The sequence below is a fragment of the Syngnathus floridae genome, chromosome 3 (genome assembly GCF_059516105.1).
Source record: "Syngnathus floridae isolate MCC-2025c chromosome 3, RoL_Sflo_1.0, whole genome shotgun sequence".
Taxonomy (NCBI): domain Eukaryota; kingdom Metazoa; phylum Chordata; class Actinopteri; order Syngnathiformes; family Syngnathidae; genus Syngnathus; species Syngnathus floridae.
Window position 1 is genome coordinate 2,313,567 of NC_142415.1, and position 16,375 is coordinate 2,329,941.

Below are 16,375 nucleotides of genomic sequence, written 5' to 3' on the forward strand. Positions count from 1 at the left end.
GGGAAAACAGACTTCAGGTTGGCATGATTAAAGTGTCCAGCGAAGATGGTGAAACCGTCAGGGTGCGCTGTCTGTTGTTCACTGACAGCCTGGTACAGTTCACGAAGCGCCGCGATCCTGTCGCCTTCGTTGTTGGAAGGGGGTGTACACCGCGACTAGCAGAATCGCGGTAAATTCCCTCGGCAGGTAAAAAGGACGGCACTTGATGATCACAAACTCCGCAAGTGGCGAGCAGTGCTTACATACCACCACAGAGTCCCGGCACCATTCTTCTCGGATGTAGACGCATATTCCACCTCCTCGCGACTTTCCCCCTCGTACAATGGCACGGTCCGCCCGATAGCGCGCTAGCCGCTCCAGATGCACGGCAGAATCTGGAACGTTGTCAGTCAACCAGGTCTCGGTGAACACGAGCACACAGCAGTTCTGCACCGTCCGGTTTGTAGACCTCAGCAGGCGAACGTAATCCATTTTGTTGTCCAGCGATCGAACATTTGCCAGAAGAATGGAAGGCACCGCCGGTCGAGCTGGGTTGGCCGCCAGCCTGGCCCGGACGCCTCTGCGCTTGCCCCTCTTCTGCCTCCTCGCACACCGTTTCTGACGGCTCCCAACCGGGGGAGGAATAGCGGGCGAGGTCGGCGACGTTTCAGGACGTAGCAGTCCGAGCGCCTTTAATGTTGCCGCTTCAAAGTCCAGAACGCCACAAAACCCACTCCTGCCGATGTCGAACAGAACCTGCCTGCTGTACTTGTAGCACGATATAGCACGACGAGACGAACACATAAGACTGTCGGACAAACACTCATTAAACGAACAAATCACCGTACTGATGGGACAGAGAGTGGCCGCTGCGTGTGCACGCGCCGCCATCTTGAATTTGGATTAAGAAAATTATTATTCATTTTATGTTAATAGTTAAAGTATTTAGAATGAAGGTAACCATTTGGAAGTTGGATGTAAAGGGTTTACTAGAGGTGTAATTACCCTAAAAAAAGAAATCCAAAATTGGAAAAAAACAAAACAATTAAAGTCAACCTCTACTTCACGGAATTGACTTTTGCAGGCATTTGTGGGAACGCAACGCATGCAATCAATGAGGGAACACTATATGTGAGTAAGAAGTGACTTGATAGTGAACTGATAGTTATATCAATCTGTGGTTGTATTTTAACGGTGTGACTTTTACAATTGGCACTGTTTCTAAAATATGTTTAAATAAAACTGAAGGTGGTAGGCTCTCATCTGATTCAAATCTACAGGAAGCTATAGCTCTCGTTTCTCCAAATGATTTTATGACAATTACAATTTAGACTACATTCTGCTTTAATTTTCATTTCAGTTATGCATTTGAAAACATTTTTTTAATGTGAAACAGAAATGTTGTAATGCTATTCCAGTTCATGATTATATTTTTTTATTGGCAGATTTAGATTTTTCATTAATGCAAATAACAATCCAGGTGTGATAATATCAGTATTATGGAGAATACGGCATTCGACAAGTGAAAATCATCAGATGTGTTTTCATGTACATGTTTGTTAGGTAAAAGATGAAGTTTCTCAAGGTCGTGCTACAGAGACTCTTCATGTTGACAGCAGTGGTTTGGTCACACTAACCACTCCAAATAAACTGGCCACTGTCAGCGTTCGTGCAATCCCCTTGCCTCAGGGTAAGACCTAAACACGCACAAATTATTGACCCTCCATAGCCCTCACTAATCTTCATTAAAAAAGGCACTATAGTTTATTCAACATCGAGTATGCTCAAGTTGTACTCCATCTCTGTGTTCAGCTCGCACCATGTCAAAGCTCACAAATATTATTTATCATATGTCTAATGTGTGTCTAATGTTTGTGTCTACTTTCTACCTGGGTTCTAGGGTTTCCAACATAGTTGGCACATATGTCAGGGTTTCTCCATGTACTCTGAATTTCAGCTTCAGTGATTACTCAAATTTCTCAATAGATTTCTGTTTATGACCAATGAGCAAAATCAGAGTAAAGCGCAAAATTTGGATAGATAATATTTGTATTTTGGTAGCTATATACGAAACCTAATTCCAATGAAGTTGAGACGTCGTGTAGAATGTAAGTAAAGCAGACGCTGCACGACTCATTAAATCCCAGTCTTTTTTTCCTCATTCTAGCTTTGTTAAAAAATGTATTGCGCAGGGATCAAGCTAAAAATGAAATATTTTCAAAAAAATAATAACATTCATCAGTTTAGTTCATTCAGTTTAGTCTTTTTAATGTATCAAATTTAATGTGGGTTGAAAACTAATCACTGTAATCTGTTTTTATTTACGGTGGTAAATTGAATTTGGAACATTGTGTTCTTCCTGAATTATAATAACCCTTCATAACATATGTAGCTAATCATTTTTAATGAGGCGAATTTCCATTCTGACATTTTTTTAGGGGGATAAAATTGCTACAGGTGTTACTTACTTTATAATACAGTGGAGCCTTGGTTTTCGACCACAATCTGTTCCAGAAGGCTGTTGGAGAAGTGAATTGTTCGATTTCCGAATCATGTTTTCCCATTATAAATTATGGAAAAAAATGCAATCCGTTCGAAGCAAAAAAATCGCCTTTTTTAAGCATTTTTTCATTTGCGCATTTTTGTCCAATCGTGCAACTGCAGCGCACCGCCGAACACGCAACCATCACGCATCGCCGACCGCGCAACAGCACCGCGCTGGTCGCATTATTGTGACAGAGCCGTGACTGAAATTTAGAAAATATTTTTAAAGTCCTGATGTACTTTCCAAAATTTAAGTGAACCTCAGTGCGCAGGGAGCTTAATTTTGTCTGATCACGCAACCGTAGCGCGCCGGTCGCATTATTGTGACAAAGTGGTCGCTAAAATTTAGAAAATATTTTTAAACTCCTAATGGACTTTCCAAAATTTAAGTGGACCTCAGTGCGCATGGAGCTTAATTTGGTCCGATCGCGCAACCGCAGCGCGCCGGGCGCTCACTGTCGCATTGCTTTAGGAGTGTCTTTATGTTTTAGGATGGCTTTACTGCTCCCACTTGCTTCCTTTGGAGGCATGATTAGAGTTGATGCAATCCTCAGAGTAACGAGAATTTAATAACAAACGGAGTCAGTTGGCATGCGGGTCCTCTCGGCTCATCTCGCGAGGTTCGACAACCGACTTTCGTCCGACATCCGAAGCAAAAAAATCTCAAATTTTTTGTTCGAATACCGATTTGTTCGAGAACCGGGACGTTCGAAAACCGAGGCTCCACTGTACTTTTTTTTTATGCAGTGCCAACATAAATCTTTTCTTTCAGAGGTGACTTGTCTTCTGGAGAACAGCTCAGCGCTAATTCGAACTCTAGAACAAGTCAACATGACCTTGAGGGAAGGTAGAAATCTAGACATTAGTGTTAAGACCTTGGAAGCCATTACTGACCTCAAGGCCCAACTGGAAAGCAAACTCCAAGGAAGAAAATGGAGGGATGCTGTGGAGCATATCTGGGCCTTTGGACCTCGCAGGTTTGGAACTGACTTTTTTTTTTTTTTTTAAAAAGACGCCACCGTGATAAAACATGCTTGCTTATGCTTGTTGGCTTTAGTAAGGATTTTTAGTTTTTTTGCCTCTTGCTATTGAGTGCTGTGAAAAAACTTCTTGAATTCTTAACTTTTGTTTCACAATTTAAATGTTTATTCTCATCAAACAAATGTAAGTTTCACAAAAAGATGTGAACATGTGTGTACATGCAAATATAAAATGCAGTTTTTAATTTTCTTAAGGCAAAGAAAATATTTAATGCTTCCTGGCCCTGTGTGAAAATGTACTCCTAATAACTGATTTGGTCTTTAACTGGCATTGATTATTTTAGATCTCTGTAGAGATAGTTTTGGCCCACTCCTCCTTGCAGAATTGTTTAATTCAGCAACTGAAGTTTTTTGTGCATGGTTGGAAGACTGAAGAAGACCTGCCCAAAGCTGAAACAAATCAATTCTGGAAGAGCATCAGGGAGAAAGATACCAATGCCCAATGATTGGAAAGTTTACAAACAGACCACAAAAACATCCTAAAACACAAACCAGTAGTCATAACAGTGGCAAATATCCAAGAAAAAGTGTCAAAGATGAAGCGCTGCGAAGCACCAGGGTCCGACACGATTCATGCCTACTGGCTAAAGAAGCTAACCTCTGCAAGAATGCCTGGCAGAGCAAATGAACCAGCTGCTAACATCAGGGACCCACCAAAAATGGCTGACACGAAGTCAGACAGCCGTCCACATGAAGGACCCCTAGAAGGGAACCACTCCCTCAAACTACCAACCGAGAAACGACTTTTAGGCAATATCACCAGACGTCTCAACAACTGCTGGTGGACAGGGCAACCTCCAAAGTATCTAAAACCAAAAACACCAACCTTTGCACTGCCTGGATTGACGACAAGAAGGCCTATGACTTAATGCCGCACACATGGATACTGGAGTGCTTGGAACTGTATAAAATTTATGGGATTCTAAGCCTTCATCAATGAGGCAGTAGAAAACATCTTAAGGTCATCTCAAAAACAGTTGCACAGGTGAAGTTCAAATGTGACATTATTCCAATGGGATGCTCTGTCCCCACTGCTGTTGAATATTTAATATTGCGGATATTGTGGTGCATCACAGCTTTTTGCGGCGTCACTTGGAGTGCAAGGCTTTGTCTGCACATATGACTACAGCACACTATTAGCCGGTAGAAGAGATGAGACCAATGGGAACATGTTGATATGTATTCTTGCGACTGATTGGCTTAGAGCTGTAAGAAGGCTCTCTTAGCTTCCCACTAGGTAGCCACTCTTTCACTTTGTTCGCGTCAGCAACATCTCTGATTTGTGCTTTGTTCTGTCACGAGCAAGGCAGGACAACCAAATGCAATACAGGCTCTTTATTTGGAGAAAGGTTAGAGGAGATGAGGAGGGCTGGAATGCTGAAAGATCAGGACGATGAGGCAATCTTGACGAGCCAGTCAACGAGCGCGCCTCATGCGTCATCTAAGCAAATGGGCATAGCAAGCTCATGGTCGGGGACAGGCAGATGGTCTAGCCAAGCAGAATCCAGAGCCGATCATATAAACAAGCTATCACTAATCAGCAAATCAGGAAACAGGCATCGCGCGACACAGCAGATCAGGCAATCCTGACTTAGGTGGCATAGCAGAACCAGGTGGCAGGCATACGTGTATTGAGGCAGACAAACCACCGCAGACTGATGGGGTTTAAATACACGCCCTAATCAGCCAGCACAGGTGGCAGCGATGAGCACTTATTAGCGAGCGCAGTGTCGCATTGAATGAGCGCGCCCCTGTGAACCAGCGCGAGGGCACGTCAGCTGCGTTTACGGTAGTTTTTTTTTTGTGTGTGAGTTTTAGTGAAGCCCTAAAGTATGTTCCTAAAAGTCAGTCTAACTTTAAAATGTTTAAAAAGTGTTTAAAAATACAATAAAGTGTTTATAAAGTTGTGTTTATAAAGTTGTGTTTAAAAATACATTTATAAAAGTCTTGTGCGGATATTGTAAAAATATTGACTCCACAATGTGGATTTTAACCTATATGGGTCTTGGAACCAATTATCAACAATAAATGAGGGATCACTGTACACATCAATGATATTGAACTGTGATTTGTACTAAATAACTTTGGGCGAATGATACACAGGGGAGGGAGGATAATCACAGTTGAAGGAATTGAACTACCTGAAGACAACATAACAACAACTACTCTGAAATTCCACAAGCAAATAGCAATTCTGAAGAGCTTGGAGGTCGGCCACAGCCAAATACCTAAAGAGTGAGGCAGTTCCTGCATAGTCAGCTGAATGGCAAAAATATGATCCAGGCCATTAACACCTATGCCTTGACAGTAATCATATACTGTATCCTGTTGGCATAATTCCCTGGCCACTGGAAGAGCTGTAAGGCACTGATATCAGGATTAGAAAGCACTTTATAATGCACGAAGGGTTGCACCCCAAGTGCAGTATCCTGAGGCTGTATACAAAACAGAAAAGGGGGACCGTGGACTACGTTCAGGATACTATCCAGGAGAAGAAGAAAAAAAACTCCAATACATCAAGATGATGGCCCAGAGGGATGCCACAGGCAACAGAATCCCAGTAAGGAGAGGGAGATATATGAACTGTCATGGAAACACAAGCTCCTGCATTGCATGTACCACCATCAAACAGAAGGTGTGGTTGACATTGAGAAAACATACCAATGGCTGAGAAAGCCTCAAAATGAAAGTGTGGTATTAATTCCTGGCAGAACAAGACAGGCACTAAACACAAGCTCTTTTCAAGATGTTTTACATTTTTCTCAGGAGGTTTATTTCTGAGAACCTCAAGAAAATACAATAATAAAGCAGGGACTTAAAATGTGCTACTGAACACTGATTGATGAACAATTTTTTTTAAGAAAAAATTATAATGATAAACAAGGCTGCATTTGAAGGCAAGCTAGTCTTATGTATCGAAGCAGTCGATCCAACCATATGTACGTATAGTGTATGTATGTACGTATGTACGTATATATGTATCTATATATCTATATACCGTAATTTTCGGACTAAAAGTCACTCCGGAATATAGGTCGCATTAGCTATGAAATGCACAATAACGTGAAAAAAAAACCTATATAAGTCGCTCCGGAGTATAAGTCGCATTTTGGGGGACATTTATTCGACAAAATCCAACACCAGGAACAGACATGAACGAGCAACAACAGGCTAAACGATAGGTAAGCTAGCGTGACATAAACACAAACGAAGAGCTGAGAACGGGCCTGACGTAACATTCAGAATTATTCAAATAACTATTACATAAATAACACATTTATAAAACCATCTGTGTCACTCCAATTCATTAAATCCATCGATTGTCCTTTATGTCAACAATGGGTGTGCGCCGCTGACGGCGCTTGCACTTCCAAATATTCCACAGGCCCATATAATGATATATAAATTATATATCAAATAACAATTATATAAGCAATAATATTATCAAACCATCTGTGTCACTCCAAATCATTAAATCCATCCATCAAATTCCTCGTCCTTTGTCAACATGGCCGCGCGTGCGCCCTGACGTCAGCCTCGTCGTTATTCCACAGATCTAGTATATAACTATATTGTAGCGTTAACAAAGTACAAGGAAAGACGTGGGTTTGGTAAACGGCTCTTTATTTAACAAAACAACAGTTCAACGAGCCAACAACTACTGAACTGTCACAATAAATCTATACCGTATTTGCCGGTGTATAGGTCGACTCGGTGTATAAGTCGACCCCCTAAAATTCGACGGAAATTTACGATTTTATGATATATCCTTTGTATAAGTCGAGCTCAATTGTTGCATTATATTAAACTTCAAAATTCTATCAGAAATATGCGAAATTTATTGACGAAATTAGTTCAAATTACGGGAGGCCGTGCGCACGCGCCAAGTGGCCGAAAATAGCCCCCGCCGAGCGGATCGGCTGTTTATAAGCACCGCGGAGGAGATCGCGGAGCCTCATTCGACTTCCAGCGGCCGGCGAGCTTGCGCACCCGCCCGGCACATCCGGGAGGCCGTGCGCACGCGCCAAGTGGCTGAAAATAGCCCCCGCCAAGCGGATCGGCTGTTTATAAGCACCGCGGAGGACATTGCGGAGCCTCATTCGACTTCCAGCGGCCGGCGAGCTCGCGCACCCGCCCGGCACATCCGGGAGGCCGTGCGCACGCGCCAAGTGGCCGAAAATAGCCCCCGCCGAGGGGATCGGCTGTTTATAAGCACCGCAGAGGAGATCGCGGAGCCTCATTCGACTTCCAGCGGGCCGCGCACGCCGCCCGGTTCAAATTTTCTAAGTGCAACGCACAATGAGATGCATGAGAAACGGCCTTGGTTACCATCACATTTGAAGCGATGAATACGAAGTTAAATTTTATGACTCGGTGTATAAGTCGAGGTCGATTTTTTTCGGTCGATTTTGGATCGAAAAAGGTCGACCAATACACCGGCAAATACGGTACAAGTTGCTAAACGAAATAAAATATATCAAATAACTATAACATAAATAGTTCACCGCAACACAGCCCCAAGCACCGGCGTTGACTTCCAGGCGTGTGGGGGCATGGACTTCCATCCCCGGAGGTGGCACTTCCAGCCACGGAGGTGGAAGAGAGCTCCATAGAATAGGACCGGGCGTGCTTAAAAGCCATGTCCGAGCCCCATCCACCGTTGCCTGACAGCCACCCGGTCGAGCGCCGGCCCCAGACTTCCAAGCACGGAGGTTAAAGAGAGCTCCGTAGAGTAGGACTGGGTGTGCATAAAAGCCATAATAGTTTTTCAAACCTTCTGTGTCACTCCAAATCATTAAATCCTTCAAACTCTTCATCCTCCGTGTTACTTACAAATAAAGCCGCTAATGATGCCGGTAGTACGTGGGGCCCTTCGTCATCCCGTGATCGAATCTTTATCCTTTATGTAAACAACCGCCACGCCGCGCTGCTGACGTCACTTGAAATTCAAATTACAGTAATCCCTTGCTACATCGCGGTACGTTCATCACTGTTTCACTTTTTTTTTTTTTAAAAAACGTCAGTATAAGTCGCCCCCCCAAACTATGAAAAAAAAACGCGACTTATAGTCAGAAAATTACGGTATGTGTCTTTGTATGTCTGTATGTAGATGCTGAAGTTGTGTATGCCATAAGATAAACACTAACTGTGTATTTGCTCTGTTTTAGTCCCAGTTTAACTTTTTGAAATGTTGGCATTATACGTACTTAACCGATTCGAACTTCAGGTTCACAACCGCATCAATTCAAAAGCCTGATGTCGATCAAAGCAGCACGCTTTAAAACATTTCTTTAAAACCATTTGTTTTTAAATTTTGAGTAATTTGCTGGGAAAAATACTGTTGTCATGGTGGACTTCCCATGGGCTCATCACCTGTGGGAGAGGCCGAACGGGTCGGGTGCAATGTGAGCTGGGTGGCAGCCAAAGGCAGGGGCCTTGGCAGTCTGATCCCCGGCTACAGAAGCTGGCTCTTGGGACATGGAATGTCACCTCTCTGGCTGGAAAGGAGCCCGAGCTGGTGTGCGAGGCAGAAAAATTCCGACTATATATAGTCGGACTAGCCTCCACGCACAGTTTGGGTTCCGGTACAAGCCCTCTCGAGAGGGGCTGGACTCTATTCCACTCTGGAGTCTCCCACGGTGAGAGGCGTCGAGCAGGTGTGGGTATACTTATTGCCCCCCGGCTGGGCGCCTGCACATTGGGGTTCACCCCGGTGAGCGAGAGGGTAGCCTCCCTCCGCCTTCGGGTGGGGGGACGGGTCCTGACTGTTGTTTGTGTCTATGCACCAAACGGCAGCTCAGAGTACCCACCCTTCTTGGGGTCCCTGGAGGAAGTGCTGGAGAGCGCTCCTTCAGGGGACTCCATCGTTCTACTGGGTGACTTCAATGCTCACGTGGGCAATGACAGTGAGACCTGGAAGGGCGTGATTGGGAGGAACGCCCCCCCCCCCCCGATCTGAACCCGAGCGGTGTTCTATTGTTGGACTTCTGTGCTCGACACGGATTTTCAATAATGAACACTATGTTCAAGCATAAGGGTGTCCATGTGCGCACTTGGCACCAGGACACCCTAGGCCGCAGTTTGATAATCGGCTTTGTAGTCGTGTCATCGGATTTGCAGCCGCATGTTGACACTCGGGTAAAGAGAGGGGCGGAGCTGTCAACTGATCACCACCTGGTGGTGGGTTGGCTCCGATGGTGGGGGAAAATGCCGGTCCGACCTGGCAGACCCAAACGCTCTGTGAGGGTCTGCTGGGAACGTCTGGCAGAATCTCCTGTCAGGAAGAGCTTCAACTCCCACCTCCGGCAGAGCTTTTCCCACGTCCCGGGGGAGGCGGGGGACACTGAGTCTGAGTGGACCATGTTCCGCGCCTCCATTGTTGAGGCGGCCGACCGGAGCTGTGGCCGTAAGGTCGTGGGTCCCGGTCGTGGCGGCAATCCCCGAACCCGCTGGTGGACACCGGCGGTAAGGGATGCCGTCAAGCTGAAGAAGGAGTCCTATCGGGCCGTTTTGGCCTGCGGGACTCCGGAGGCAGCTGACAGGTACCGGATGGCCAAGCGGAACGCGGCTTCGGCGGTTGCTGAGGCAAAAACCCGGGCGTGGGAGGAGTTTGGTGAGGCCATGGAGAATGACTTTCGAACGGCTTCGAGGAAATTCTGGTCCACCATCCGGCATCTCAGGAGGGGGAAGCAGTGCAACATCAACACTTTTTACAGTGGGGATGGCGTGCTGCTGACCTCGACTCGGGACGTCGTGAGTCCGTGGGGAGAATACTTCGAAGACCTCCTCAATTCCACCTACACGCCTTCCATTGAGGAAGCAGGGCCTGGAGACTCTGAGGCGGATTCTCCAATCTCTGGGGTCGAAGTCACTGAGGTAGTCAAAAAACTCCTCGGTGGCAAGGCCCCGGGGGTGGATGAGATCCGCCCGGAGTTCTTGTGGGGCTGTCATGGCTGACACGCCTCTACAACGTTGCGTGGACATCGGGGACAGTGCCTCTGGATTGGCAGACTGGGGTGGTGGTTCCCCGCTTTAAGAAGGGGGACCGGAGGGTGTGTTCCAATTACATGGGAATCACACCCCTCAGCCTCCCTGGTAAGGTCTATTCAGGGGTGCTGGAGAGGAGGGTCCGTCGGGAGGTCGAACCCCGGATTCAGGAGGAGCAGTGTGGCTTTCGTCCTGGCCGTGGAACAGTGGACCAGCTCTACACCTTCGGCAGGATTCTCGAGGGTGCATGGGAGTTCGCATCAACCAGTCCACATGTGTTTTGTGGACTTGAGAAGGCGTTCGACCGTGTCCCTCGGGAGGTTCTGTGGAGGGTGCTTCGGGAGTACGGGGTGCCGAGCCAACTGATAAGGGCGGTTCGGTCCCTGTATCACCGATGCCAGAGTCTGGTCCGCATTTCCGGCAGTAAGTCGGATTCATTCCCAGTGAGGGTTGGACTCCGCCAAGGCTGCCCTTTGTCACCGATTCTGTTCATAATTTTTATGGACAGAATTTCTAGGCGCAGCTGAGGCGTTGAGGGGGTCCGGTTTGGGGACCTCAGCATCGCGTCTCTGCTTTTTGCAGATGACGTGGTGCTGTTGGCTTCTTCAGGCCGTGATCTCCAGCTCTCGCTGGAACGGTTCGCAGCCGAGTGTGAAGCGGTCGGGATGAGGGTCAGCACCTCCAAATCCGAGTCCATGGTCCTCGGTCGGAAAAGGGTGGAATGCCCTCTCCGTATCGGGGATGAGATCCTGCCCCAAGTGGAGGAGTTCAAGTATCTTGGAGTCTTGTTCACGAGTGAAGGAAGGATGGAGCGCGAGATCGACAGGCGGATCGGTGCAGCGTCGGCAGTCATGCAGACCTTGTACCGGTCCGTTGTGGTGAAGAGAGAGCTGAGCAAAAAGGCAAAGCTCTCAATTTACCGGTCGATTTACGCTCCTACCCTCACCTATGGTCACGAGCTATGGGTCGTGACCGAAAGAACGCGATCCCGGATACAAGCGGCCGAAATGAGTTTTCTCCGCAGGATGTCCGGGCTCTCCCTTAGAGATCGGGTGAGAAGCTCGGTCATCCGGGAGAGACTCGGACTAGAGTCGCTACTCCTCCACGTTGAGAGGAGCCAGATGAGGTGGCTCGGGCATCTTATCAGGATGCCTCCTGGACGCCTCCCTGGGGAGGTGTTCCGGGCATGTCCCACCGGTAGGAGACCCTGACAACCGAAGCAAAACAATCTCGAATTTTTTGTTCGAATTCCGATTTGTTCGAGAACCAGGACGTTCGAAAACCGAGGTTTAACTGTATTTGTAGCGTTGTTTTTCATTTACTTGAAGAAAGCCTGACTATATTTTGGACAAAGGTACTTTCTCATCCCCCTTATGTATCAATCTCGCTCCCCTTTTTCCCTAGGAAGAAAAAAATAAGAATTGGAATTATCTAGATTTCTGCCAACTTTTTGAACTTGTGAATTGTGTTTTGCCTCAGGTGTGGCCCAAATATTCTGCTGAACAAGCTGGAGGGTTATCAGCGGCCATCTTTCTGGCAGTATCTATCCCAAGAAGATACATCTGGGAAAGATGGAGCTCAGGCAAAAAATATCCGAGAGTTTGACAACAGCATTGTCAGTGGCTTCCAGTTAGCAACTCTCTCAGGGCCGATGTGTGAAGAGCCCCTCATGGGGGTCTGCTTCTGCATTGAGAGATGGGATGTACAGTCTTTAAATTGGAAACATGAAAATACCTTTGAGGAAAAGGCCACATTTCAAGAGGCTTTGGGTACTATTAAAGCACCAGAAAGCACTGATGCATTGGAAGTCACCTCTACTCACCCAAGTCAAGCCAAACGCTACCAAGAGATTACCTCTGCAGACTGTTACGGGCATGTTTCAGGCCAGCTGATTGCTGCCATGAAAGAGGCATGCCGCCATGCTTTCCAGGCTCAGCCGCAGAGACTTATGGCTGCGATGTACACCTGTGAAATAATGACCACTGCGGACGTTCTGGGTAAGAGAAGTTGTCCTAAAGATGTTTTGATTGTTGTCTTACCCTTTGTGTTCTCCATATGCAGGCAAAGTATATGGTGTTGTTGGAAAACGAGAAGGCCGCATTCTCCATGAAGAAATGAAGGAAGGAACAGAAATATTCATCATCAAGGCCGTTGTGCCTGTAGCTGAGAGTTTTGGTTTTGCAGATGAAATCCGCAAGAAGACCAGTGGGCGAGCCAGTCCACAAATGGTCTTCAGTCACTGGGAGGTAATTAATGAGCAAGCTCATATACAGTTGCAGTGGTTCTTAACCTTTTTCCTTGTTCGCACCCCATTCAATTCACCAACCAGTTCTCGCACCCCTAACCCTAACCCTAAATAATTATTATAATAATAATCGGTTTACTTTACAGCTAAAAGGCTTAATTAGCATTATCCCTAATGCCAATTAACACAATGACTTCTTGATTTCCAGAATTTTTCATTTTTTCGGTTACCCGACCATTATCCCCGAAAAATTGTAAATTTCCCCCAGGGTATCCTCGCACCCCCTAGGAAGCATTCTTGCACCCCCGGTTAAGAACCACTGAGAGGCAAAAAAAAACATTTGAACAGGGATTGCTTTTTAGTGTGGAAACTCTCTATTGCTTTTCTACCCTCTCTTGTGCCAAAGAAAGATAGAAATCAGGGTAATGGAACAACACTACGACCCTGACCCCGATTCGAGGTCTGTGCCATTTCTTATGGCAGGCAAGGGAAAATCTGTCAAATCTATAAAACCCCACTTAAACCCCTCCAACATTATATTTGATTTTGTAAAATACATTTATAAATGATTTTCTCAGCCTCCATATGTATCAATCTAGATCTCCTTTTTGCCTGGGAGAGAAAAAAATGGGGGCCACCACTTTGGAATTATCTAAATTTCTACCGACTGTGCATTGATCTGAAATGTGATCTTCATTTAAGTCACTAGTCAAAGAGTCTGCTGAAATTGATCCTCAGCCCATTATACTAAGGGTTCCTATGGGGGTTTTAAAAGCATTCATACAGTGATCCCTCGTTTATCGCGGGAAATGTGTTCCGGAACCACCCGTGAAAAACTAAAATCCATGAAGTAGAAATGGTATATGGTGACAATCATTGGGTCTTTACCTTTATTATGTAGAAATTTAAACATTAATGTATTGAAATGTATTGAGCAGTCAAATGAGGTGGCTTTGGCATCTCATTAGGATGCCTCCTGGGTGCCTCCCCGGAGAGGTGTTCCGGGCATGTCCCACCAGCAGGAGACCTAGGGGACGATCCAGAAAGCGCTGTAGAGTCTCTTGGCTGGCCTGGGAACGCCCTGGGATCACCAGAATGAGCTGGACAAACTGGCTGGGGTGAGGGAAGTCTGGGCGTCCCTCCGAAAGCTGCTGCCCCCGTGACCCGAGCCCAAATAACCAGTAGAAGATAGATAAATGGATGGATGTTGCATGTTTTTTCTGCTTTGTTCATGAGAGCCCTGTTGCCACACTTCCCGCGTGTGTTCGCAGTGATTCATATTGCTCAGAGGCACGCCCCGCGCTATCGACATGTTTTTAAACGCTGTTCTCCAATCACTCATAAACCCGTGAAGTAGCACCTCCGTGAAAGGTGAAGCGCAAAGTGGCGAAGGATCACTGAATTATGAATTTGAAAATAATTCCTTAAAAATTCTTGATTTTGATTTCTGGGTGTTACATTTTAAGTTCCCTGTCAGGGCTTTAGGCAGTGCCCAAATTTCACGACATAGCAACTGAAACAAATTATAGTTTGTTCACGTGCAACTAGCCTCCTGACCTCCAAAAAAACAACACTTATACAATATACAAATACTTATTTTTCCGGGGAGCTTACCAATTAATTAATTAAAAATCATACAATGTGATTTCCTGGATTCTTCTCCCCCCATTCTGTCTCTCATAGTTGAAGTGTACCAATAATGAAAATTAAAGGCACAATTTTTCAAAGTCAAAGTCAGCTTTATTGTCAATTTCTCCACATGCCAAAGACACACAAAGAAACCGAAATTTCGTTCCCCCCTATCCCACGGTGACAAGACATGGCTCACAACAGACAAACAAGTAAACAAGTATAACAAAAGCGTGCTGAATAAATAATGAATAAATAACACAACAATAAATAAATAAATAAGAGGAGCAGAAAAAAAAAAGGAGCAAGTGCGTGTACAGCAGACATTCCCGAAAATAGCGCAACAGTGCCGCACGCTACGCAGAAGGGGGTAGCGAGTTCAGGGCCCTAACAGCCTGGAGAAAGAAGCTGTTGGCGAGTCTGGTGGTGCGGGAGCGCAGGCTCCTGTACCTCTTCCCAGAGGGCAGAAGGTCAAACAAAGAGTGAGCCGGGTGACTCACATCTCTGGCAATTGAGGTTGCCTTGCGGGCAAGATGGGAGGTGTAAATGTCCTTCAGGGAGGGGAGCGAAGCACCAATAATCTTACCAGCCGTATTCACCATGCGCTGCAGGGCCTTCAAGTTCTGTTCAGTGCAGTTACCACCCCAGACAGCGATGCAACTGGTGAGGACGCTCTCAATGGTGCCACGGTAGAATGTAGACAGGACTGCCTGAGGAGCACATGCACGCCTGAGCTTCCGCAGGAAGTACAGGCGGCGCTGAGCTTTCTTTGCCAGTGACGAGATGTTTGCGGACCAGGAGAGGTCCTCACTGATGTGCACCCCCAGGAACTTGGTGCAGCTCACCCTCGCCACCACAGCACCGTCGATGATCAGCGGCAGGTGTGTTGTGTGACCCTTCCGGAAGTCAACAATGATTTCCTTGGTCTTATTGACGTTCAGCAGGAGGTTGTTGTCCCTGCACCACGTGGTCAGAAGGTCAACTTCCGACCTGTAAAGAGTCTCGTCGCCCTTCGTGATGAGACCCACCAGAGTCGTGTCGTCAGCAAACTTCACTATGCGGTTGTCGCTGTAGGTCGCAGTGCAGTCATGCGTCAGCAGGGTGAAGAGCAATGGACTGAGCACGCAGCCCTGGGGGGCCCCCGTGCTCAGCGAGGATGCTGGCGGAGATTTTGTCGCCAACACGCACCACCTGAGGCCTCTGACAGAGGAAGTCCAGTAGCCAGTTGCAGAGGGAGGTACTGAGGCCCAGCTCGTCGAGTTTGCAGATGAGTCGCTGCGGCACAATGGTGTTGAAGGCAGAGCTGAAGTCTACAAACAGCAACCTCACATATGAGTCCTTTCTCTCCAGGTGGGTGAGGGCCGAGTGGAGGGCAGAGCAGATGGCATCCTCAGAGGACCGCTTGGCACGGTACGCAAACTGGAAAGGGTCAATGGTGGGGCGGAGAACGGACTTGATGTGCTCCATGACCAGCCGCTCAAAGTACTTCATGATGATGGGCGTCAGTGCCACAGGGCGGTAGTCATTGAAGCAGGACGGTGCAGGTTTCTTCGGCACAGGAACGATGGTGGCAGCCTTGAAACACGAGGGGACGATGGCCTGCTGCAGGGAAACGTTAAAGGTGTCCGTGAAGACACCCGACAGCTCCCCAGCGCAGTCCTTCAGCGCTCGACCCGGGATGTTGTCAGGGCCCGCCGCCTTACGGGTGTCAATAGCGGCAAGCGCCCTCCTCACACCGTCGGCAGAGAGGCGCAGGGGCTGCTCGTGTGGGGGGGGAGTGGTCTTCAGCGGGCAAGTGCTGTTCTGGGCGTCGAAGCGAGCAAAGAAGCGGTTCAGATCGTTCAGCAGACGGACGTCTCCCTCACAGCTCCACGGCGCGGGCTTGTAGTCCGTGATGGTCTGAATGCCCCGCCAAAGGCTACGTGCGTCCTTGCTGTCCTTGAAGTGGGTG

At 47.1% G+C, this 16,375-nt stretch overlaps 1 protein-coding gene across 7 annotated transcripts in view; it reads left to right on the forward strand.

Moving 5' to 3' along the window:
• Window positions 1-16,375, forward strand: part of efl1 (elongation factor like GTPase 1) — a 116,510-nt gene that overhangs the window by 79,584 nt on the left and 20,551 nt on the right. For all 7 annotated transcript variants that reach the window (XR_015857587.1, XM_088371483.1, XM_088371480.1 and 4 more), the window contains 4 exons: window positions 1,543-1,669; window positions 3,296-3,500; window positions 12,030-12,547; window positions 12,612-12,796. Coding sequence is in view for 6 of the 7 variants with exons in the window: in XM_088371483.1 (XP_088227609.1) it covers window positions 1,543-1,669; window positions 3,296-3,500; window positions 12,030-12,547; window positions 12,612-12,796 (1,035 nt within the window). In the remaining variant the exon portion in view is untranslated. The remainder of the gene's footprint in view (window positions 1-1,542; window positions 1,670-3,295; window positions 3,501-12,029; window positions 12,548-12,611; window positions 12,797-16,375) is intronic.